The 26793-nt window shown below is 39.6% G+C and overlaps 1 protein-coding gene and 1 long non-coding RNA gene across 2 annotated transcripts in view; one reads left to right on the forward strand and one right to left on the reverse strand.

Annotated features, from left to right (window-relative positions):
• Positions 1–21646, reverse strand: part of MDFIC2 (MyoD family inhibitor domain containing 2) — a 46931-nt gene extending 25285 nt beyond the window's left edge. Inside the window, exons 1-2 of the mRNA XM_064433032.1 lie at positions 21309–21646; positions 20550–20637 (exon numbers count right to left, since the gene is read on the reverse strand). Of these exons, the coding sequence (XP_064289102.1) occupies positions 20550–20637 (88 nt within the window). The 5' untranslated portion in view covers positions 21309–21646. The remainder of the gene's footprint in view (positions 1–20549; positions 20638–21308) is intronic.
• The window catches only part of LOC135308181 (uncharacterized), a 240331-nt gene that overhangs the window by 5413 nt on the left and 208125 nt on the right, over positions 1–26793 (forward strand). The window contains exon 3 of the long non-coding RNA XR_010368722.1: positions 15374–15485. This is a non-coding gene — a long non-coding RNA (uncharacterized LOC135308181). The remainder of the gene's footprint in view (positions 1–15373; positions 15486–26793) is intronic.

A 26793-nucleotide genomic window follows, 5' to 3' on the forward strand; every position in this document is an offset into this window, starting at 1 on the left:
AACATATGGACTTCTCATATATTTTAAAATGAGATGGTATTTCTGACACTGTGTAAGTTCAGGTACCAGCTGGGCAGATCCCAGATTTAAGGTTGGGCAAGGAGCCAGGGTTATGTAACCTTGCTGATAATGAAGATATGAGAGACAGGTTTCTGAGACATTCATAAGGGAAAACTGGTTGCATCACCTTCCCCTTAGATAAGATTGCGGTAAAATTTTTGGTATTGTGACTTCCTTACCAAAACTGAGGGACTGACATGCACAAGATGCTGTCTCCAAATATTAATCTAGCTAAACTCTTAATTTTACTAAACTGTGTATCATACCTTTGTGGAGGAAGAAGCTACCTGCATACATGCTTACTTTTTGCTGCAATAAATACTTTCCTGAGAGCTGGTTTCCTTTTTTCCCTCCCTACCAAAAATTTGCCCCATATAACAGCACTTCCACCTCCCTTTGTGTACAGCCTCTCTAGCTTAATTTTTAGTGTCAAAAGCCATATTTAATACAGTTCAATTTCACACATAACCACAAACCCCATTCTTCCAGATATGGCCTCAGTTTATTTTATATCACACATCTTTTTGTTAAGATATTTTATACATAGCATAATATGCAATGATACGGCACTGATGTTTATCAAAATTGTTTTACACTGTACTTATTTCTATTCCTGTCTTTTGGATCAAGTACAATACAGCTGCAGATTAATACCACCTTTTAAAAAAAGCTTAATGTGTTTATTTTCTCACCACATTCACTTCATCCACTAACTTGTTATATGGATTATATTTAATGGGAATCTTGTGGGACCATCAAAGGGCATTTATTTTCTATTGAAATAACAATTAAGATAACACTCAACTAATATAGTAATCAAATAAACCTGACAAATAACAAAAACTTTTTTAAAGCTGCAGAGGCATGCTAACAAATCTATTTGATCAATATATGGGATGTGAAAAAAGAGGAGACAAGATTGACTGATGAATAAAATGGAACTGACACAAATAGGCTGACAGCCAGTCGCAAGTCTCTTTAGGGCAAATGCAATTAACTTAGAATAATAGACTCAAATTTGATGGTTAGAAATGCATTTTTATTAACAATCACAGCCCGAATCATTATGCACTCTTATGAATAAAATTGTAGTTATACTGAAAGTCTGTGTATACATGTACGTACAAAAAAGCCTTGTTGAAGGAGAGCTTTATTTTTGTGACAGAATGGTTGTGTGGGATTTAAAATATAAAGCATACACAAGTATAAATCTAAATATTCAAACTAGTGATATAAAAATTACATATTTAGTGTGCTAGTATTAATGATAAAGGCAATAAGCATTGGTCCCAGGACTGCTTGTTCTTTTGGGATGTGAAATTGCAATCAGGGATTTACAGATTTCATTCTGAGGCAGAGAAGTCATTACTAGAAACATAAGCTCATTCTCTTTACTTTAATAGCTATTTTAAATCATTCATTTAGAAAATACATTAACTATTTATTGTATAGGCAGTACGTTTCCACTGGCATTTCATTTTCATGCTTTTTTATAATCCTTTTTAGCAAATTATTTTATTAAAAGCAGATTAGAATTAGCAAAAGGATCCTAACAATTTTTGAAAATGCTACTCTTGAAGAAGAATATTTCCCATTATTAACAGGTATGCAACATTAAAACTTTAAAGGAAGGGAAGAGATTCAATTGCTAATGTGTCCTTTTTCTTTTGACCTTCATTGCAGTGGCTGATTGCTATTTGTAAATTGCTTTCAAAATTATTAATCTCATTTAATTTCTGAATAAATACATAATCTTCCCTTTTTTCCCTCCCAAAAATCCTCAGGCTTTAGATATTAATAGAGCTGCCCAAAGGTTATGTTGTAGTGTAGACATCTCTTATTTGTGGGAAAAGAGGAAAAAACACCACTTAATGCAGGCAATCACTACAAGGTAGTAGTAAAATATAATATGAAACCACAATACTTGCAGTGCTTGGTGCTTAAATATCTTCAGAAAAAGGTGGAATAGTAGGAATTAAAACTGCACTGGGAGTTATTTAAATCCAGTGTTCTCTAGGTTCATGTTTGTGGAGGACTTCTGGCTGGGCAGGGACAGGAGAGCAGCAAGACACAATGCCCTGGTAGCCTACAGCATGAAAAACCTCACTCAGGGTCTCAGCCAGCTCCTGGGGCTGCTCAGATGGACCCAAGCAACATCCACACTTGGTTTTCTCCACCTTGAAGGTGATTTTAAGCCTTCCCAATTCTCCAAAGTGAGAAGTGCAGAGACACACTGAGGAGGCAGAACACCTCTTGTCAGATAGGGGAGAGGCTTATGGAGACCATTGAGACCAGGGATGGTGTCTGGCTGGGGAAGAGATTTTTCTGGTAAACACCTGGTGTCTGGGGAATTTGTCTTTGATTTTCTGTCTCTAATTAGCCTTAAAGTCATTATTGTGAGGAAGAAACTTCTTGGGAACTCCAACAGTTGCTGGAGACATTCCAGCCATTTCTTTATCTCATAATGTATTCTAGATAGTCACCAGAGCACTTTGTGAGCTGGCTTCTTGAATCGCTGGCATTGCTTGTTCTTACAGATTAGATGGACGGGTCACATGTTGTTCTAGCACCACCAAACCTGGTGTGTGCCTAAAATGGCAAAAATCCAGTTGGTTCTGTCACGGTTGTTTTACTTTTACCCAGAAATCATTGCAAAATATTCCAAGACTTGGCTTGCTGAAGATGTCTCAGAGATCTGCATTTAGTGTAAAAAGGAGTCTGAGTAACTCAACTTGTGTTATCTAATTAATGTCTCCTTTGTAGACATGTTGCTGGAGACTGATGGAAGAAAAGCTACTTTTTTGAATGCGTTGCTAGAAAAAGAATGTTCTTCGACCGCGCTTACTTTACATTTTAAATGAGAAACAAGTCTTACTAAATTTTGCTAAGTTACTTTAGGTAAACAGACTAAAGAAGAAGGAGCACATGATCTCCTGATTTAGATGGGGCAGCTTCTTTAGAGCCAGTGCACAACTACTATGTGGAACTGGGGCTGTGGGCTCAGTGCTACCAGCTTGATGGTTTTAGGGTACTGAAATACTGACCAACTTCACACAGTGTTTCCTGATGTATGGTGATGTAGGAGAATGGAGGCTCAGGCCCTGCATGATGATAGACTGATTCTCCACTGATGCAATCATCCAACCAGAACAGGAATGACTCATTCCACCCATAAATATCTTGAGGCCTCTGTGTGATCATTTAAACTCGTTCACACCAACCTCATCTCATTTGCTTGAATGGCCTTTCTCCTGAGTTAGGATGATACATGAAAGAGAAAATCCAGGCCCTTAAAAATAAAATCATAATTAGTTTCTCTTAATAGCTGCTCTATTAAAAAAAAGTCAGATCTTCAAAAAGTATATTAGCAAAAGACAATGTATCTAAGTACATTGGGGTTTTTTTCTTAACTCAGCTGCCACAGGCTTGTTGCTGTTTCTCATTTGCAATAGGTTTCTATTGGCATTTGTGTTCCATATTTTTTATATTGCCTTCTCAGAAATTATTTTGTTTAAAGATTTAGAACTACCAAAATGTAGCTACCATATCTTGAAAACACTTATCCTGAAAAAGATATTTCTCCCCAGCACCTGCCACTTTTGCTCCACTGTATCTTAAACCTGCTCTAGTTCTGAACTCTGATTTCACTGTTTCATGCTCCCAAAATGTTAAAAGATTACATTCCTCATCGGTTTACACTTTCCTCAGTTTTTATCTTCTACAAATAAGGCTTGGCCGGAATGTTCTTGATGAAATAAAAATACTTTTGCTTTGCTTTCTGTTCACCTCATCCTCGAGCAGGTGCCAGGCAATCTGCGGCAGCTCTTCTGCTACCTGAGAAATATTCAGATATAGAAACACCAGGCCAGCCTCTGTTGTCACAGCATGGAAAGCCAAAAATAGATGACATGAGAACATATTTCTTCCAATGAAAATTTTTGCAGCTACGTGAGTTCTTCAGATAAGCAGGTTGTAATGTTGGAAGAGAACAGTAGTGGAATGAAGAATCTAGAATGTAAATTTATAATATAATATAAAAATAGTCTGTGTAATGTAGGCTTAATTAGATAGGGATAGACATATTTGAATATTCCTTCTTCCTGTGGTGAAGAATTGTGGCAACAGCTGGTCTTTTATGTCAGGTCTATGTTTCCTCTTATTAATATTGTTGGAAAGCCACAAAATAAGTAAGTTTGTTCCAAAAGCTATATTTTAAACATATTTAATTTGCCCTTCCCTGTTTTGCAGTGTGATTCAGGACTATCCTGAAGGCTGGTTTTCACAGACATCATCTTGTGTTAGGGCCACAGGAATGGGGGAATTAAGGAATATTTTAAAGCTGAGGAATGGTGCCAAAAAGGATTACAGGTCATGCAGATGCAAAGGATCTCAGTTCAGGTAGACCCAGTCTTCATGACATGAAAATCTCGGTGGACTAAACCCTTAGGTGATTTCCCTCTTATTTCTCCTTAAACTTCATTAAGTGAAAATGCCTGAATCACTTCCTAGGGCAGAGCATTGCCTGACCATCCTTGCTTGGAAAACATTTCCCTAGCATTCAAGCTGTGTTTCATTCTTTTCCCCAAATGAGCACAAGGGCAGGTGTCCCACCGTGAAAGTGGAAAGTAATATAATGGGTAAGTAATTCCAAGTGGAGTAAAGAAGTTGGCACTGCAGATTCTTCAAAACTTGATATTTCTGGAATAATTTGTTTCCTCCTGGTTTTGGTGGTACTGCTTACTTGTGCTTTTCTTCACAGTAAAGGGTCATATTTTGTTCTCTCATGTGGTTTTCTTTTAAATCAAATTACCCTTAAAGACACCCAAGGCAATTGCCATTTCAGTTAGAGTCTAAGTATGTTTGATGGATATCTTATTTATAATAGGCAGTGTCAGTGGTGCTAGGACAAGGGGTTGATTCTGCTTTAGCTTTTATGACAGTGCTAATAAAGTTCTCTGGTTCCCAGATAACATGTAACAGCCCCGTTACTGCAGTGCAAAATTATGGTTAAGACTCAGCTGGTGGTTATTGTCCTGTAAATGTTCAGCATATTTCAGTGGTGCATTAGCACAAAGTTGCTGTGAGGAGTGACTGGTGATTTCTGCCATGGCCAGAAATCTGTCACACTAAATGCTCAGTGCAGATACAGGTGAAACATTTCCGTCCCTGAAAACTTGAGGTCTGCATGGACAACTGAACTGTGGTGATTTTTACAGATGATAAGCTGCAATGTGGACACAGATTTATTTTTTTCTGAAGAACACAAAAGCAGCTCAAGTAAAGTCAGGTACAAAACTGTGTTCATTTGAGTGCTAAATGGATAATGAAAAGTCTATTTTTTTCTCCAGTGTTAAATAGTGTCAGCTATAGCCTTTATCCTTTCCATTGCTTAAAAATCCTTGCTTTATTTTCTGCTGTCATCAGGGAAAGAACTACGTTGATTCACCTTCTAGGTGGCTTTCCAGCTGTGTATGGTATATATTTTTAATTCCTTTAGGTTCAGTTTGAATTGTTCATAGAACACTTACGTAATTTCAGTGAAGGTTCTAATGTTCTCCCAAGAGAAAGTGAATTTGTGAGGGTTGTCATTATGCTTCTTTTCAAACAACCTTTCCCAAAATTTTAAGGAAGGAAAACCACAAAATTGCACTAAAATGGCAAAAACCACCTATATAAAATGTTGCTTTCTTGTGAAAATAAGCAAAAATACCTTGGAACTCAGAGTAGTCTATGGAGCTCTGTGATTTTTGGGAACAGGCTAGCCCAGTACAATTATCCTCTCTGTCTGGAGCTCACAGAACCCCTGTCAGTAATTTTTCTTCCAGAGGGATTTATTCTCTGCTGCTTTAGTGAATGCAGTCAAACCCCAACACACCAGCAGAGAGCCCTGTCTAAACCTAGGTGCTGCTCCCTGAACGCCAAAGGGAGTTTTGCCATCCACTTTGATGAAAGTAGGAACAAGCCCTTTATTTGCAACTTAAAGCAAGTAGGTTAGAATTATGAAGAATGATTATTTAAAATAGCAATGATGTAATATCAGTGTCAATTCCATTATTTTAACAGATGTAAATTTGCTCTGCTCTTGAACTCTGGTGAATTTTAATGGCAATATTAAAGAGATACTATTAAGACTACTTAAAAGAACTATTTGTAAAAAGTGTCTCCAGTTGGGGGGGGGTGGAAAAGTTTAAATTGCTTTTTTATTCAGTCTGCACAATTATTTATTGAAGGGTTTTGTATATTACAAATTAATATGCATTAGAAGCTGAAAAGATCACACAATAATTCCAGTAGTCATTGAATATGGGAGAGCTTGCACTGTTTAGACAAAGCAAATAGAGTCTTTATCCAGCTGGAGTTTAGGCAGTCTTCACCATAGTCAAAATAAGGATTTTATAATGTACATTATGGGCAATGTAGATGAAGAAAGCAGTTTAAAATCAGCTGCTTAAATAACTGTAATGTAAATTTACATACATTCCGAGGCAAGAGCCATGCCAACAACCCCAGTGTTGTACCTGGCTAATGGTGACTGCTGCCTCTTCCCTGGCAGTCCAAGGAAAGCCAGGATTTGGAGGCACTTACAGGATTCTGATCTAATTTTTAAAGAAACCTGCATTCCAGTGGGGACACTGATGGGAGAAGGAGGTCAGAGTGACCAGTCCTGGAGTGAGACTTAAAATTTATGTACAAAGCTGTGAGCATCTGCCTCAAAAATGTTTATTTTTGGGCGTGAAAGTTTAGTTTTAAAACCAATTCTAGGACTTCATTTCAGAGCTGATAAAATGAAATGCAATATTTTGAACAGGCTGGTATTGCACAAACAAGGTTATCACAGGCCAGAAATGTAGGTGTTGCCACTTTTTTTTTATTTTTGAAGAGTGATAAAGCAACAGAAAATGAGACTGACAATCAGGGAAAGCCAGATTCTAACAATTCAGTACTGGCATTTTTATTAAGGGCTCATTTCTCTCATTAAAGCCAATGTCAGTCCTTTGTGATTTTTACCTCATCTACAGCTATTAATTTTGGGTGCTAAAATTATTTCTGTTTATTTCTTGGCTATATGCAGAGTTCATTAAGAGGTGCTGGGCACTGGAAACTGCAGTCAAGGGTCTCAGCTACCCATAAAGCTGGATATTTAGAATATCCAAGTATTACATATACCAAAAGCAATCACACTTCTAAGTAATTGCTTCACCTCCACTCCTATTAATCACCTTCATGGAGCAAATAGGCTGCTTTAGTGGTTAAGTGCTGAAAAGGATTTGAGAACCTCAAGTGAAAAGTAAAAATTTGTCAAGTTTTTTTACCTCATAAGGGAAAACAAGGTGCCTGAGCAAAGCTGGACTTAGTGAATCATTTGACCTCACAACTGTTTCTTTTGAGTAAAGTCTGGGACTGCATTCTTGCAAGAATTCAGCTTTGATCCTAGAGGAAATGTCTCTTTCCATTAGTTTTTATTTCCTTTTCTTGCTGCATACAAACTTGAATATTACCAAGGGCAAATCCATCAAACTTTCTCTAATTTTCCTCTGGGAGGTGAATCAGGCTTCATCTTCAAGTGACAGTCTTTCAGTCATGGAAAAAAAAGGTCTTTAATTCTGTAAAAGCCACCTAGCTGAGAACTCTAGGCTGACCTGCTGGGCCAGGAGAGAAGGTGGAGGGGGTATTTGACTGCAGCATCTGCTGTGAACTCACATGCAGACAGATTTAGACATCACTGCATGTAAACACAAATTCCAAGGGTGGAAGGAGCTTTTTTCTCTCAATGGAGATGCACCATGACTAACTTTTTTTAAATTTTCTCTGCATGTCACAAGGTTTTCTATATTATGCAACAAACCACATTGATCAGCTGCTGTAAGTGCCTCTCCTGGGTGTCACCCTGGCTGTGACACCACTGACCCACAGCAGAGGTGTCAGTGCAGCCTGTTTGCATCACAGTTGACCCAAGCAGCTCTAGCCCAGCACAAACTTTCAAAGCTCAGCCTAAAGCAGCCCAACAAGCAAGGCTTGGAAGAGTTTCCCTGCCAGAACTCAAACCCTGTGCTGCCAGTTTGCTTGTAACTTATTGGTATGGTCTACACAGTGCTCTTGAGATTAATAAATACATAATCCCATATCCCATTACCACGCAGTGTTTGAAACATTTCCCATTAACAAAACACAGCACAAGCAGGTAAAAATATCAATGCATCTCATTAGTGGGGGGAGAATGGAAAATATGTATTATATAAATGCCAAGTTTTGGGCTCCTGGGAGAGGTTTAGGGGGGTGGGGTGGGGAATGTATTTCTCCAGGTGGTCTCAAGTGGAAGGATAGAGTTTCTTGACTACACCAACAATTAGAAACAGCGCAACACTATAGCCAAGATGTGGGCTCTAATCAAAATCAAGGCATTCTTCATCTTCTATCAGAAGCAGATTCAGCAACAGGCCTAAGCACAAGCCTAACTTCAGGCCTATGAGTAATTCTGGTGACTCTGCTCTTGAAGTCTTGGCCTAAAGAATCGTATCCGATGTTTTCATTTTGTCAGCATGTGCATGGGTTGTTTTGGGTTGCACAGCAACCTGCACTGTCCTGTGCTCTGATTTTCTTCAGCAGTAATAGAGAACTTGAGTGTGACAGGAATGAAGGTGGGGCAAAAGTATAGCGAGATTGAAGCCTTGGGAAAAATAATACAGGAAAACTGTGTGTGATTAATCCATGCACTGCAGACCCACAGCCTGAAAACCAAACAGACTAAACCTCTAAAATCTTTGAGTGGCAAGATGTTTTTCTCCCATTTTATAGGAATGCTGGGGACTAAAATCAGCACTGCAAAATACTGGGAGAGGAACACTGACATTACCAATTTCATTGTGCAGCTTCTGTTCTCTAGATTTTCATAGCTGATCCTCTGTTAAAACACCTAAGCCTGGGCATAGGAAAGCAGATGTTTAATTTGTGTTTTGAGTGTGGCAGGGACCTTGGTAGTTGCTGCACTCTGTCTGAAAGATGAGGTTCCTTTTATCCTTGTAAGGTTGAGCCCATGGGGGTGGGAACAAGATGGTCTTTTTAAGGGTGCTTCCATCCCAAAATATTCTGTGGCTCTAAGTAGATCAGCAGTTCTTATCTGCTTTTTTTACATTTTAGGTTGAAACAATCAAACTCAAATAATTCAATGGGTGGGTAATATTTCAACCCAAACGCAATAATTCAATGGGTGGGTTTTTTTGGGAAGCAGCTTTACTTGGTGTAGATTTAAAGGATATAATACACCTCTTCTTGGCTAAACGCAAGCAGGTAGTAAATCCGAACAGGTTTCCTACCACGGTTTAGGATACCTTAGGCAAAACCTGGAGTACCAGTTTTTACCTGGGATCTTTCTAACTCACTCTTAATGTACTGTTTCTGGAAAGTTCTTCATGGGGGAAAAAAAGAAAAACAGCAAAAGAAATTAGAAGCTTGGAATGGGAGGTCTGTTGGTTTTCTGCTCTCATAAATTGCCTGCAAAACACACGTGGCTGTTGAAGGGCTGTGCTGGGGGGATAATTCCCCTGGCAGGGCAGCACCACATGTTCCTGCTTGTCCATGTGCTCCGTGCAGCTGGACAGTGGATCACATAACGCTGTCCATGCCAGCTGGCCATCCCTGGGGGCCCCCAGAACTGTAAACAGAGTGGGCAAAAAATCCTCCTGGAGCCACAGCACTACCTGTGGGAGCAGGAATGCTTGAGCCAGCTGCCCAAGCCTTGTAGTCAAGGACACTTGACAGGTGGCCATGCCTGGCCCAGGGCTCTGAGTTTGTCCCAGGCTCATGGTCTCATGCCTGGAGCCTGGATGTCTGCCAGAGTGGTTAAAAGGTCACTGAGGGGAGTTTGGGGACAGGCTCCTCATGAGGTGCTCAGCATAACTGGGGCTCTCAAACACTCTTGCTGGCATTGCACTGAAAAATAATTCTGTGAGCAGAAGGGGCACGTGGTGTGTGCACAGCTGAGATTCTACTGTTATTTGATTAACACTAGTTATTAGTTTATGTATGAACAGTTTTTCTTTAATTGAGAAAAGTCTGGACTATGTAATCAAGCTCTCGTACAATCCATGCCCAGCTTTTCCAATACCTGCACTCCTACGTGGTGCTGTGCTCACCCTTCCCACAAGTGATGTCCCATCCACGTGGTGTCCTGAAGCTCCTGCCATGTTTCCATCTTGTCCATCCTCCTCCCTGTCCCTTGGGAGCCCAGGCAATGCCTACCCAAGGGGTCCAATAAGAAATGAGGGCATTATAGAGCCAGCCAGCAGGGATATCTGCCTGTCAGAGCTGTGACCTTGAGAGACCACCCCTGTAAGGTTCAGCAGCAGGAAAACATGAGGAAGAAATGTTTGGCAGGCAGGATGAGAGTCAGGGAAGATCAGGTTGGATGTGGCTCAATAGACACTGCCTAGACATGTGCACCATTTGTTTTCCCAGAGCTGATGAAGATGCATATTTGTAGTTCAATCATCCATTGCTCAGTGTTCTGACAAGTTCTTGTTTTATGAAAATGTAGGGAGATAAAAAAACCCAACTTGGGAAAACTATGGCATTGTACATATAAATCTGTTTTATTCTGTGTGAAATTTAACTGTAATGATCTTAATGATTTATGTAAAGTGAAATATTGGGTTTTCCTTTTTCTTTCTCTTTTAGCCCTGGTCTCACACAGGCATATTAATGATTATTTGTCAAAGTCACACTGTTTGCTTACAAGGTACGAAGGCTTTTTAGACACTATAATGACAGCTTTTGATTCACTTGATAATATTTAGAATAAGCCATAAAAGCCAATCTCTGAACGAACAGACCGCTTTTATTGGCTTTTAGTGCTATTACTGCTATCATAAGTGGTAAATTGGCCTAATGCAAGTAATACTGCTGTGTCATACTGTAAAAACCACTGCTGAGATTTTATATTTTATTTATTTTTTCATGAAAAAATTTCAAGGCATGGGGACTGTACTATCCTTCTACAAGTATTGGTGATTCCCTCCAAGTCAGAGCTGGAGAAGCTTCCACTGCTGTTTGGAATTTCTTTGCTCAATGGTTACCATTTCTGATGGAACCGGGCTGATCATAAAGTTGGTGACCAAGAGTGTGAAGGGAATATCTTCCTAAAGCTCACGGGCTATTTATTTATCTAAATCATAAATAAACTTGGAAAAGGAAAAAGGATTGCTTAGCTGGAAGCTGAATTGGATATAGTTCAAATACTTTATGCTAGATTTTATATGCCTTGTTTTATAATAGCAATAGTATTTTTTTAAATAGTAAGCACTTAAAATACCTGCTGACAATAAATTTGGTCACCACGTCATCTAACCAGAATGACTACCAGGTGCCATAATTGCTTTTTCCTATGATTCTCTTGGCTTTCTTCCCCTAATCTCATCATCTCTTATATTGTTTTGCCCACTCCTGGAATATAAGCATGGACTTCAGAGCTTCAAAATTAACCTACAACTTTTTTCTTTGAATAAGTAAATTTTGTTTTTTAGTCTTTATAGATGAGGGAAACTGTTGAGAAAGTGAAACTGAGGACACTTGAAATGACTTTTGAGTTTTCAGTCTTTTATCTTCCCTCTTCTTCCTCTTTGCTCATGAACTTTCATAGTTGATATTTTTCAGAGGTTCTTGTTTGAGGGGGAAAAGTGTAGTGGGTTTTAAATTCAGTTAAAACTTGAATATTGTGAAGGCAAATAAAACTTCATCATGGAATACTGTGTAGTTATTAAAAAACTAGTCTAGTGACAGAGAAGTCTGAGTAATAATCAACAACTTAACTTGGATGCATGCTTGAAATAATTATTCATATTCAATATGCTGTAGGAACAGGAAGAATCATATTCCAATTTAAATTCTGGCATCCAAGCATTTGTGGATACATGAAAACATTTTGGCACAAGTTTTAGTTGCCATGGGCATGTAACTAAACACAATTTTTGGTGCTAAAAGGGTTTAACTTCTATTTAAGACAACTATATTTACAAAGATCACAAAGCAGAAAGTTCCCTAAATCTGATGTCTGAGTTTTCTTTAGTTGGAAGATACTGATTTGACTTGTACCTTACTCTGAAGAACTCAAGTGGTTTTATTTACCCAAAATCTACACTTCCTTTGAATTGCAGGTGCAGTGATATAAGCAGAGATTGTTCCTAGCTGCCTCTCTGCTGCAGTAGCATCTCCTTTCATTTGAAGCTGTTTGTAGACTTATTTCAGCAAGAAGACCATGATCTGTCAGTAATCAGTTCCCTCATGTCTCAACAATATCATGGCAATGTTTGTTTTTCTGTAGAGCACAGCAGTGACTGGTGCATCTACTTCTCTGTATCTGGAGCCCACTGATGTATTCAGGGAGAAGTTTTTCTTCCTGGGCATATTTCTGTGCTGTGTGTTCATTTATATGTGAGAGAAGACAACATTATCATGTTTAACTGCTGCAATCATAAGCACATTAAGTAGACAGATAATAAACAATCCATCTGAATTTATGATTAAGTTAATTGTGTCTGTGTTTTTCTAATGTGTTTATTCAGATTAAAGACTGAAATTAGAATGAGACTATATAATCAAGAGACCCTAAGAGACTGTTTGACTCCTATAAAATAAAAATTAATTTAGTTTAGGGGGATAACAAAGATCTCTGCAACACTGAAATATCACTTAGGGGGTTAAGAGTCCTTGTGCAATTCTCTTCAAAGAGATGAATCTCAGGAGCAGTAGGAGTTAAGGAACTGAGGGCTGACACTGACACTGAGGGCTTCAGCACCTCATTTTTGCATGTGCCCTTCTGTCCAGCAGGCAGCAGACTCCCAGGTTCAACCTTCTACACAGTGCATGCAGAGGGTCAGGAGGCTGGGATTCAAAAGGTGAGGGGATAGGTGAGGAAACAAGGAATTAAAGTTGGATGAGGTGTTAAATCTCAAAGATTTTCCACTTTTTACTGATAACTGAATACTTTCCCTGACAGAATTAGAGCCCATCCTTTCACTCAGGTGTCCTTCCCTCTATCTTTCTGGAGCAATGAGCTTTAAGTGGTCAGTCCAGACAGAGACACTTGGGAATCTTCAAACCATGATATTGCACGGAGTATCTGACGCCTGGGGATGAGAGTCTTCTTCTGGAAGGAGTGAATCTGAGTACTCTCATGTTCATGTGTCCTGAGCCCAGATCTGAAGTCCCAGATCTAATAATCAAGATGTTCTGAGAAGGGGTTTGTGTCCAGGATTTTATTACTGGTCATTTAGAGCAGTCACTTTTAATGTCTCTTTCCATTTAGACTTAGTTCTAAATACTCATTAAAAAATAGATGGAAAATAATTCTGTTGAATCTCAGCTAACAGGAAAGGTTTGAGCTAATTTCACTTCTGATCTTTTTTCCTGTAATATCTTTCAAAAGCAATATACCACCAGCCTGCCCAGTATTTAGCCCATCCACACAGCATTTTGTCTTGAGTAATTAGAAGAGTTGTATTTTAGAGAATGATTGGAAATATTCAGTCAGATGAGGGGAGGTCTATTTTTTTTTCATAATCTAATTATATTTAATCAGAATATTTCATTGAATTGCTCCAATAATAAGGATTTTTCTACACCTGTGTAGGACTGTGACTGTCAGTTTGGCTCCACATACCAGTGTGAAATCTCCCAGGCCAATAAAACATGAAAACTGGCTGTAAATAATCCATGATTATTCTGCCTTCTAACTCAAAGTAAATCAGGCCTGCATAGTTTTTGTTGTGTTGGGCTTGCACTGCCTCTGATCTAGCAGAGCAGTTTGGCATTTGACCCTTCCCTCTATGAACTGAGGTGGTAAAATGAGCCATGGCTTTGTTCCTCCTTCTGCAGTGATGCTCTGAGATGATTAGTGCTATCTATTCTTGAGCATATTGGGACAAATCAGATTTTTTGAAAGTCAGTGCAGCTCTGTTGCTTTAATGGAATTATTCATCTCTTTGACACTGACCCTTAGGCTAAGATTTTCCATGCACCAATTTCCCATCTTAAGTAGGAAGTGCTATGGAGGCCCTTGGACATGTGGGTTCTGCTTTAATGTTTATGTTGCTGAGATATTCAACAATTAAAGAGTGTCTGTACTGTTATTTCATGTTTTGTTCAACTGACACAATGATGGGCAAAATTCTGAATATTTTGTCCAAGTACAGCAAAGAACACAGTTGGTCTGGAGGACTTCCAGTAGTGAATGAAACAATACATTCAGGTCTTCCCCAGAACTGGCAGTTGAATGAAATGAACTTTTCATTTGTAGAACAAATTTACTTCAGGCAATCAAACCTAAATAAACATTAATGTATATTTTTATAATAGATATCCAGGATATCCCCACATAGGAGCGTGACTTTAAACCTTTAAAACTTTAACACTATCACCCAGAGAAATACCCTTGTCTGTACATCCAAAGTCTTACATCTTCAGGGATCTTCCAGCTCAAAGGTCAGGGACCCCTCAGTTTATAACATTGTAATTAGGAACGGTGAGCTGGGACCATTGCAGATTTCATATACTCCCTCTCCATTGGAAGAGTCTTTAAATCTGCTGTTTTACAACTTAAAGGAAGGGTTGTCTTCATTAATTCATTTGGTCATAGTCCTGAAGCTGACAAGGCATCTTCCAGGAATTTGAGCCCCCTGGGATCCTTGTCATCAGTTTTTAAATGTGCTCTTTTTTTTGTGTGTGTGTGGTGTTCTTATCTGGAACCCGTCTGCTTGGATTATAACGTTCATCTGAGAAGCATTTGGCATTTTCTGTTACATGAAACTGAGAAGTCTTTCTTTGCTATCAGTCTTCTATAAAGCTTTTCAATGCAATGACTTAATTCAGGCTGAAAAAAGAGAGTGAAAAAAGCTTCTGGACCCAAGTCAGCAAAATTCAGGAAACAAGTGTCCAACCTTGTATGTAAAATTGCATTCACTGACTTGTGAAATTTTAGGAAGAAATTCTAAAAATGTCATTTAACTCCCTAAATGAAGGGATGCAAGTCAGATCAAAACACTCCGCTGAGAATAGTCTCAGCAAAAGTAAAAGCCTTGTACTTTTACTCCAGTCCTCCCAAACCAGGGATAAAACTGGAAGGTTGTAAAAACTGGGAAATTCCCTGAGTGTCTCCAGGACAATTCTCCTCTGTAATACCAGTCTTGTGGCATTGTGTCCTTCCCACTTTATTAATGCTTGTAAAAGTCTCTTCAAGCCCCTGGGTAAATGGGAGAGAAGTGTTCTTGGGAAAAGGCATTTTTGAGTGCTGCCATATAGAAAGGTTTTTCCCTTATCCCAGGACCAGGCTGTGGGAAGTTTTGGTGAAGACAGGAATAGTCTGCTCCTGTGTTGGGATGTACCATGAAGAAAAGTGACCCAGTCTCACCCAATGGGACTAACACTGGAATAAGGTATTATTTGAATAATGCCACTACAGCCAGGTCTATGATATAAGTAAATCTCTCTTTCCATATGAAATGTAGTCCTTTTAAAGGGTGAAATATAATCCTGAACAGAGGCTCTATTTACCACTTAAGCCCTATTTTATGGTTTAAGTGCTGACCTTGCACTGACCCTCAGTACTGGGCTGAATTTCACCCTACAGCAAAAATCTGCTGGCTGGAGCAATGGATTAAAGAAATTGGGGCTAGACTTTTTACTATTTGCAAGACAATGAAAACAGGCTTATTTTAGACAAAAATGTTTCTGATTTATGAGAATTTTAGTGCAAAAAGGGGCTATTTTGGAGAAAGTCTTGAGATTAGACTTTCAGTTATATTTTTGGCAAGAGAGCAAGGAAGCCATTTCATTAACTTTTCACTGGAAGTTATATATGGAGGGCATTTGTGTACACAGCTGGGCAGCATAAAACAGGAGGGCTTTGTGTGAAAATATCCTGAAATGAAATTTCATTTCTGTGTGACTTGGATCTGCGTTCCTGGGCTGCCGTGGCCAGTTTGGGATGAAACCGTGGGAGGGCAGTGTGAGGCCCTCAAACATTTTTTTTTTTCCCCCTTGCATTTGCAGTGGATGCAGAAATAGTGAACAGACCACTGTGGTCCCTGTGCAAAATCAGTGTCACCTTTTATAGCTTTATGTCCGTCAGATAAGCTCCCGCCTGCTCCCACGTTTCCATATGGCTGTAATCACCGAGCGATACCAAGAGATTTGTTTGTAAGGAACTCCAAAAGCCACATGCTGAGGCTGGTGTGAATTTAGCTCTGCTTTGACCTCCCTCCTTTCCCACCAGATGGCTGCTAATCTGGCCCTAAATCACTGCCATGGTGGAAGGAGCCACTGGCCCCTGTGGAAAGGCTGTGTTGGGCAAAGTGGGATCATCCCAGAGTCAATTCCTGGGAGTGTTCCTCATCCTTGAGTACTGCCTTTCTAAAGGCATGTCTTGTGTGGCTTCCAGATTTTACAGGACCCTCTAATGTTGGGTTAGGGGCACAGAGATTGTTCCTGAGATGTGATGATCTGCTTGTTGCTCATCAAATCACAGAATCCTAGAACGGTTTGGGTTGGAAGGGACCTCTAAGATCATCCAGTTTCACCCCCTGCTGTGGGTGGGGACACATTTCACTATCCCAGGTTGCTCCAAGCTCCATCCAGCTTGGCCTTGGACACTTCCAGGGAAGGGGCTGCCACAGCTGCTCTGGGAACCCTGTGCCAGGGCCTCCCCACCCTTACAGGGAAGAATTTCTTCCTAACATCTAATTTAAATATCTCCTTTTTGTTTTATTTTATTTTTTCAATTTTAAAACGCCTCACACTTTTCTTGTCTCTCTCTCTCCATGGAATCTTGTGAGTGCATGAAGCAGGTGGGGATGCAAGGCCTTGCAGAGGACATTTCTCAAATATTATCTTCAAGTTATATTGGCTGTTCTTTATTTATACCTGTCATATTCTCGGTACTGTCATTTATGTTATTTTGTGCATGTCAGGGCAAAATGTGCATAAGTGTGGATAGCACATGCACTGAAGATTGCTGCTCCAGTTTTCTATGGCAGATAACTTTTGAAGTGCTTCTTTGCTAATGAAACCATATTTCACTCTGCCCTGATGTTTTTTAGGCACCGATGTGGGGATCTCTGTATCTCCATCCAAAACCAACTCCCATCTCCAGCAACTCCCTGTTTCTTCTCATGGAAGGAAAAAAGTTTCAATAATTGTCTCCCCTCCTACATAAAATAGGAGTCATTGTCTGGTTTTGCTGCTATATCCCAGTCTTTCCTTGGGTTGGTTCACAGCAGTGTTGAGGTCAGGCAAGCAGAGCTGCCTTTTCTCCATGCTCATTCAGACAGATTCTGGTTGATGTGCATCTGATGGTCTGCTGCATACCATTCGGATGCAGGGTTTCTCATCTGTTGTGGGATCTTTAGAAATAAATAGTCCTGAAGAATATTCCATGCTATCAGAAAACATTTCTGGTGTATATATTCCTTACCCTGAGACATCACGGAATAGGACTGTAAACATTTCACCATCCTTGTTCTCGCTTTCAGCCCTGGGAGTCTTTCATGTTATCCACATCTAGACTTCAGTGATAAATGCCTCAAGAGATAAAGATGTTTTGGGACTTTTTGAAGTCTAAGCTAACCTAGAAAACACATTTAACACTCTTCTCCCCTGTTTACATTTTGATTACTATTTCATTATGGTTCTACATTCTGCAAGTGCTGTAGAGGACCCCTCACCAGAAAAAGGCTTGTAGTACAAGGGAAAAAAGAAAAGGACAGGATAAATTTGTCATTGTCCTTTAAAAAATACAGACCAAGGCCATAATTATGTTTTCCCAGACTGTGTTGACTTGTGCAACATTTTTGTCCCTGTGTCATCTCTAACTGCCATCAGTTTCCTGGTGCACCCCTGGCGGGGGTGTGAGGGCACATCAGTGGGTAAAAATGACTTATTTAGAGGCAGAGCCATGAGCTGAACTGTTTGTACTCTTCCTGCTGATAAGATACTGCCCTAGATGCCCAGCCTACTGTTTTTCTGTAATACTTCTGACAAGGCTGGTTTGGTTTCTGTTTTGCTTTGGGAAAGTTCTCCCTCAGAACGAGGCTTTGATTTCTGCTTTTAGAGGGTCATGACAGAAGTAAATTATCTTCTTCCAAGAAAAAGCAGAAGATAAATAACTGGCAGCCAGATCAAAATCCCTCTGCCCTGATTAAACCGTTTCTAATGCTGAAAGACAACAAAAATTTATAGATACCTTATTTTGCTGTTGACCCACAGTACAACCAGTCCATGTGCTTTTACTTTGCAAAGCATTAGGAAAAACTGAAGTCTAGGAAAGACACTAAGACCACAGCCTAGTTGTTTATTTCTGATACTATGTGGTTCATTATTGTTTCTTTTAGAAGGAACAAATAATCAATACAAAACCATGAATAAAAATAACTTTTCTTTAACACTGGATGCTAAAAGAACATATAGTCTTCTTACTGTGCCTGATGGAAACAGTACAAGTCTGTTCTCCACAATTCTTTGTTTATTGGAATGCCTGAAATCTATACATGAGGTATTTTTAAAACATTTAAACATAGAAGTTAAACTTCTGCTCCAGACAATTTGTTTCACCATATTCTAAAATCCCAGTGCATACCACAGAAGTGCTTAAAGTAAAGAAACAACAACAATTTTTTTAAAAAACAAACTTCAATTTAAGATAAAATAATTTCCATATTCTTATTTCAAGGAAAACTTGCTTTCCTCATGAGACACATTCAGTTATTGACTCAGCTGCTGTAGGAGATCTTCAAGGCCCAATTCTGCTCGGTGGCACTTTGGAAAGGAGAAGTGCCAATAGTCAACACTTGGCTCTTTCTGAGAGATTGTAGCTCCTCCAAGCACAGAACAATCAAAACATTGCTAATGATCCTGAAACTCTGCATAGTGTCTCTCCTTAGGAACTGGAGGAATAAAACCTTGTGAAGCAGCCTAGCTAAGGGAAATGAGCTCAGGTAGCGTACGGCTCTGAGGGATGTAATTGGCTCCTGGAGGAGGTCTGGACCAGAGGATAAATGACAATATGGGACTCTGAGGGCCTTGCCATCACTCTTACCCTGTTCAGAGACATGGTAGAATCCTTTGGACTTTTATATCCCTTTGTAGAGTCGCAGATCTCTTGTGTTTTACTCTCTAGCGATGGAATAAATACTCAATTCAGTTACGTGCTTGCTGTTTGCTCACTCAGCTCTGTCCCTCTCTGGGACACTCAAACTACAAAGTTTCTGCTTGCTGAGTTGTTGTGAAGTTAAGGGACCCCTTGCAAGCAGAGGACTTGGGGTGTCCAGTCAAGCCAAGTCTGCAGGTTGGTCAGTGAGCCCTGCTCCAGTAGGAGCTTTTCCTTCTATGCAAATGCTGCAAAAACATGGAAGGTTGCAAGGCAGGGACATTAATTCAAGCCTGCTTTGCTGAAAACTCCTTTGCAACTAAAAGATCTAACATACAGCTAATGACATGAGCTTAAAATAGTGATGCACGTCTTACAGATGACATAACAGCGGCTATAAATGTGCCCTTTGGCCAATACTCCCATAGTCAGCATTTTCAAAATATGAGGTCACTTGTTGAGTTTTCCCAAAATAATTTTTTTAGGATTAGAATACAACTATTCTCATTAAACAGCATAATTTGCACCCAGCCACGGACATTTAATTTCTATCCTGTGCATCTTGAGAGCTTACTCTTGGAACTTCTATTTAATTCAAATCCTACTTGTCTGTAATTAATGCAGTAAAGGGATTCTGCTATGACCAACAAATTTGCATAAAGATGTAATAAGCTATGTTCTAACTTAGCAAATCAGTTTTTTTCAACAAGAAATATGTCCTAAGAAGATTCCTTCTTTATCGGTACAAACAAAAAGGAAATCTTTCAAATTTTTTTCTTTAAAAAAAAATTAACTTAAAAAATAGAATGTAGTATTTGAAATACTGGTATTTGTTGCAAATTAGCTACTTAACACCATTTCTTTTTCAGCCTTTTAAACCTGAAAGGTCCCCATGCTTGGCTTTATGACTTGTCTACATTTGAGGGTCTATGTTTCTGTACATCCAAAGCGCAGACAACTGATGTTACTTTATTCTAAGATAAGACACTTCCAAATCTGAAGATTCAGGCTTGATCTTTACTCATGTTTGAGAAAAAAATTACTAATAATATTAATCCAACTCATTAATAGTTTTAGTTATTAACAACTTTTCATCAGAAATAAGATGATCATCCATACTTAGAGGTCAGCTCAAACAAAACTTTCCCAGGAATGCAAGGACATTAGAAAAATGAGCTTTCAGGTTGCTTTAAAATTTGATAATTTAGGCCTTTCTTTACCAAAAGAAATTGTATGTGCACATTGAGCAGAAATTTCAGGCCATATCCAAGCCTATAGGCTATTTTCTGCCTTTTTTTTTTAAGAAAAGAGAAATGTCTGAACACAAACCAGTAACTAATAACTCAAAGTAACTTACCTTTTTTCAGCCAAGAAATATTTTGCTTTTCATGTTCAAAACTTTCAGCTGCTTTGATTTTTACCTTGTCTGTCTTGTCCTCTGACATCTGTGGGAGAGAAAAGAATTTGGGGATGTCAGGTTCTCTTAAAGAAAGTTTGACAGAGAAAGATGTTCTCTGTTTAGGTTCCTGCCATAATAAATTGTGCATACTTACACAGACACTTTTTTTCCCTGCAGATTATTGATACTACATAATATCTGAGCCGGTGAATTTATGTTCTGTCCCTAAATGCTTTATCAATATTACATGGTTGCTGTTTGCAGAGGGATGCTTCTGTAATGTAACTATAAATTACATTATGAAATAAATTATAAGCTCAAAGCATGGTGGTAATAGATAAACATATAACACATAGAATAGGTACAGTCAGGCTGGGAAGGAGGCATCCAGGCTGCCTGTTTATTGTGGCTCAAAGTTGCTGTAAAGCCTGCTGTCAGAGAGCTATAATTATATAAATAGTAATAAATATTTATAAAGGCAGCTTGAACAAAATGTACCCCCCCCCCCAAAAAAAAAAAAATCTTTACTGCCACTTGCAGCAATTTATTTGCTGTAAGACGAAGAATCCCGAGCGAGTCCCAGTACCTGAGGGCATTACGTGCACAGCCCCTGCACTGTGGTTTGTGCTAGGAATAAGATTAGGCAGCCTGGGCTTCTGCTAACTGCATTCAGTGGAAATAGAAGGCAGTTATCTCAAGCATTCCTCTGTTTTTTACCTGTATCTCCCACCCGGGCACAGAGCAGCAGGGTTCAGGCGCCGAGGAGAGGAGCCCTTGGCCGGATCCCTCGCTGGGTGTTGGTGTCCAGCATTCCCACACACGGCAAACCGAAAGGATGAGCAGTGCACTCTCTGCCTGCCTGCTGTGTGGTGCCAGATTTGTCTTGCTGCCAGCATCAGCCAACTTGCTGCTGAGGGTTTGGGGCTTTTTCTCCCCCCCTCGTTGTTGTTTGCATTCACTTCTAGAGCTGGGGAGGGAAGGAGGAGGGTAATGAGTATCCCAGCACTATTGGAGTGGTTTAAAAAAAAGTATCAGAGGCTTTTCAAATAGAAAAAAATTGGTTTGGAGATGTTATTACTGCAGTTCATAACCCAGTGAATCTGTGAGAGGAGGAAGAAAATAGAAAGGGAACCAGGAAATTAATAGCAACAAATCAGATAAATGTGTCATGGTTTTGGCTAAATATAAATAAAGATACTGAAGGATATAGAAATTAGACACCAAATATCTATTTACAGCTGTCATTTTGGCAGAGGAATGGTCTCAGCCCGTGGGGAGCTGAGTGTTGTGACCCTCCCCAGCCCAGGAGGGTGAAGGGCAGCTCAGCCCTTCCCTCCAGTGCCACGGGGCTGAGTGGTCCCTGCTGGGGACAGCACAAGGGGGCAAGGGACCACCGGGGTGGGCTGTGCCACACCTTGGAGTCACTACAAAGTTCAACTTGTTTGTTGGTTTTAAAAATCCTCTTGCTACAGTTACCAGCAATATTGCTCTACTGGTAATAGGGGTAGGATGAAGCCTAAAGAGAAGATGATTTTAGGGTGTTCAGGCATGTTGTCGTTTCATATAGGACAAAAAAAGTCACTCTGCTTCTCAGAACTGAATTTTGAAAGGGTTGGTTGTGGAGTATGTGCAGAATTACTCATTTATCATACTTTTTAAGTGATATTTACAAAATTTCAAGCAACATTTGTCAGCAGATACTATAATCCAGGATTCCAGTGCCTAAGTGTGGCCAATAAATAATAACATATTCCTTTGTTATGACAATTATCTTCCTCTATCCTCCCATAACATGTCATTCTTGCTAGAAAAAAAATGTTAAAAAGTTTTATTTCTTTTTTTTTTAATCTCCTGTGCCAACCTGACTGAGATTCTTCTACCATCTTTAGCTAAGTGCCTGCTTACCTCTCCAAATTGCAATGATTATCTTGTGTGGTTTGAAAACCTGTTTTAAGCAGGGTACTTCAGAAAAATTGCAACCACAGTGGGGGGAAGCTCTAGTGATAGTATTTTAAGATCTTTGTTCCATTCTCCTTGGATGCAGCTTTGAGAATCATGTATTTTCAGTTGCAGTTCCTGTTCTACTAGAAACACCTATTTTTCCATGTTGTTGCATCTGCAATGTTTTAGATTTATCAGTGGGGCTGGTTCTTCCGCTGGATTTGCCAGGCTGTGGAGCTCCTGGTGGATCCTAATAAAAGCATCTGGGCTCCACACAGAGCAGTCTGAACCTCTCTGATTGTAGCTTGGGTCTGGTGCTACTCTGCATTTCAGAAGCCACTGTTTAAAATGAAGATACGGGTGGTTTCCAAACTAAACTAGAGTGAAAGTTCCCTAGTTCATCTGGCACATCCTCACTGTTTTCCTAGAGGTTTTGTCAAAATCCTAATGCCTTTCCCAAAGAAAGTAAAACAGATGAGGAGAAAGCCCTTCTAAAACCACAGACCTGAAAACTGCTGTGGCTTGAGGTAACAGCCCCTGAAGTCTTGTCCTTCAGGGGTTTTGTCACTTAAACTCTTTTTGAAGCCAGCAGGAGCCAGGACTGAGCCTGGACTGAGCCTCCAGGAATGTGAGCAGCCAGTGGTGCTTGAAGACAGCTGAATGTATCCCCCAAACCTTGACAAATACCAATTTGTCAATACCAAGCAAACACAGACCTGACTTTCCATTGGGTTTTATACCTTTGTATTTGAGCATTGACAAAGGTAATGCAGATCAGTGCTCTGGGATGTTCTCTTCACCTGCTGTCCTGAGATGCCCTGCAGGACCCCCAAGTGTTGGTAGATGGTAAAACCAACAGAAGTTACTGAACACAAAATAACCCATCAGTGAGTTAAGAAAACATTAAATAACTTTCTTACTCTTTATACTCTCCATTACTGATATTCAATTAATGGTCCTGATGTTTTGCAGTCCAGGAATATTAAATGTAACCTTTCATGATCTTGATCAGCTCCAGTTTTCTACTGAGACATGTTCCTCTGAGCTATTTTTTGCTTCATTTAATTAAGTTATTTTGGATAAATGCATCAATATTTCTGTTTCCTAATCAATCTTAAAGTAGTTAGAGGAAAGACAACCTTACCATACATCCTCAGTAATGCCAGGTTTTGCAAAGGAAGAAAAAAACATTATGAGAGAAGGTTATTAAAATATTGAGTAAACTTGTTTCTGTTAAAGCTGTAATTGAATTTTTAAAGCCCTGGCTGATTTTAAACACCGAACTTTAGTTTATGGTTTGATAATTCATTTCACTTTCATTTTTATAGGTTTTATTTTATAGCTACTAAATATCTATGGGCCATCCCATGTTCATTTTCCTTCCTGGATGTGAAATAGGGTATTTAAATGGAGGATTAAAAATAAAAATCATAATGCCAAAATAGATGTGGTATCAGTTTCCAAATAAATGTACTGTATCAAGTGCTTGTTGAGATTCAAGAGTATATTTTTCTGGTCTGCTCAACTGGGTCTGCAGTCAAGTCTTTGCGGAATTGGAGAATAGGAAACTTTAGTTGGTTGTAATAACCATCAAAGCAGAGGAAAAATATCATTGTTGGTTCTAGCAAGCATCAAAACTGTTAAAGTTTTGTGAAGGTCAGGGGTCCGGTACTGAATCTTGGGATAAGTACAAGGGAGGATGTGTAGCCATAGTGAGGAGAGTTTTTGGTTACATCTATGAGTACAGCATTTATAATATTTAATTTCACTACCTGAAGTTACCTTTTACTGGTGGATATGAGCAGTGTGCCTAAAAGTTGAATTTTCCAGTGTGAATTTTACACAGCTCAGTATTAAATTAAGCAGTTACTTCTTTCTTGCACAATCCAGGTAAAATATAGCCACTTGTCCACTGGCAAGTGGCGCTCTGTAGCTTTGGAATACCCCACACTGCTGTAAATGTGGTTTATTAAAAAAAAAAAAAGGTATGATGAAACTATGCCTTTGCTCCCTTTTGCACCCTGGGGTGATCATTTCCAATAATAAAGTGAGTATAATGTGATGTGCCCTGTCAAAGTTAAGGAATCTCTTCTTGATCACGCATCTGTAGGTAGAATATTAAGTTGTGGGAACACAATATACAGCCAAATTATCCTGGTGATTTCATGTAAAATGCATGGTTTTTTAGCCGAACCATCATGTCCTGTGAGTGCTTCAAATGCAAAACAGGCTGTTTAGAGAGACTACCTCAAACTGGCACTGACAAATGATCTATATGCTGCAGAGACCCAGAGCAGTACAAAGATAAGATTTTACTCCTCATCACTTGTAGACACTCCAGATAATTCCTCAGTAATTCTGTGTCCTGCAAGAGGAGACACAGGGCTTTATTTAACTTTTCCACTCGGTGCCACTGTAGGTCAGTGAAAGTCTGGGAATGTGTTTAGGCTGGAGGATGGAATAAAACCTTTAAAAGAGTTGCAGAGGCAGGTTAGCATAGAGGTCACTCATAACATGGAGAAAGCCCAAACAAATGAAATTAAGAATGGTCCATATTTCCACTGAGCAGTAAAGAAAAGAGAGAGACTTCACATCTTTCATTGTCAGGAGGGCAGGGAGGTTACTTGGTGTCTGTGTGAGAAAGTGACAATTGGGACACTGCTAGGAAAAGAGGATGAAGCTCCAGTGTGAAATAAACGTGAGGATGAGTGTGGTGCTGGGTGGGGAAGGCAGAGAGACCCAGGCACTAGCCCTGGAGCCATGAAAGCCCTGTCCCAGCTGGGAGAGGGTCTCTGAATGCAGTAGTGGCCTGGGCCATTTTCTCTCCTACCAGTGAAAATTCAAGCCCAGAGTTTGAGTCTGTAGTTACACACAAGCTGTGTGTTTCTCTGCATATCCTGGCCTGCAGCAGGAAATCCTCCCATGCTGTGTTGTGTTTTGCCCATCATGGGCCATGTTCTCCATGACCTCTTGTGTACTCTCATTACAAATCCTTCTGCTTTGCTCTGTCATTTGGGTGGAAGGTATCTTAAACCCAAGAGGTTTTCTAAACACTGGTTTATAGTGTGTTACAGGGTGATTTGACATTTTAGAGGCTCAGTTTGGTGCATTTAGAGAGGCAGGTGAAACAGTGTCCATTGACCTGGAGGGATCCATCCCTGTGACAGGAGACTTCTGGAAAAATAATTGAAAGCTTCTTGGATATCACAGCAAAAGTTGGGACAGACTTGTCATGATGAGATGGAAAATAAGCAGAATAATTGCTGCTGTATCACAGTATTACTGGTGTATGTGAGACAGGAATGTGACCATTTCAGGGAGGTGTAGCCTTTGGCAGATGGGTGCAACCAACAGCAGCTACAGGACTTTTATGGGAGTGTACAGGTGAAAAATGAAGATAATGTCTTCATTGAAACAATTCTTTGCTATCTAAGAGCTGGATATCTTGGATTATTGCAATGCCACTAGAGGAATATTTTTACAATCACCTCCTTTTAAGTTCAATGCAGGATTGTCCTGCCAATGCTCAGACAAGCTGTCCTTGAAGTCCTGTGAAGACACTCAGACACATGCCCTTTTTAGACAGTCCAGTGCTTTTCAATCCTGGTCACAAATACATAAATTTCTCATTATGTCTATTGTAACTCTTCCTTCACTGTAGATTTAACCCATAACTCTTATCCTTTCTGAAATGATCATGCAAAGCTGAGTTTCCTGGCCCTTTGCAATAATCTTTACAGCAGATGAAGGAATGTTATCACGTCCTCAGTTTTCATCAATACTTATATTTAGATCACATTCTTTAGTCTGTGGTCATGACCTTTGCAGGTGTCATTTTCTGGTGTCCAGAACTGTTCTTGTTCCTCCTAAGGCCTTGCCCACATGGGACAGAGCAGTGAGGTTACCGGCATGTTTTACAAACTTTCTTCCTGTTAGCCCATCCCAGACTGATATTTGTATTTTTCATGACAGCATGAAATTGTTGACTTCTGTTTGGTTTATAATCCATGCTGTTCCCCAGATTCTGTTCTGCAGCACAGCAATGTAACCAGTTGTTTTCCTTTTTAATGCTACTGTTTTCTCCTACGTAAGCATAGGATTGTGCAGCAGTGCTTCCAGAATTTCACCCTAATCTTCTTCACATTGTTTTCCTGGTTTGTGAAGGTCATTTTGAACTCCCATCCTGTCCTATAACATGCTTGTTAGCTCACCTTGTTGTGGTCCCACCATCATCTGGTGGACGTTTGTAGAATTTCTGTGG

This window comes from Passer domesticus, chromosome 9 (assembly GCF_036417665.1).
Source record: "Passer domesticus isolate bPasDom1 chromosome 9, bPasDom1.hap1, whole genome shotgun sequence".
Lineage (NCBI taxonomy): Eukaryota > Metazoa > Chordata > Aves > Passeriformes > Passeridae > Passer > Passer domesticus.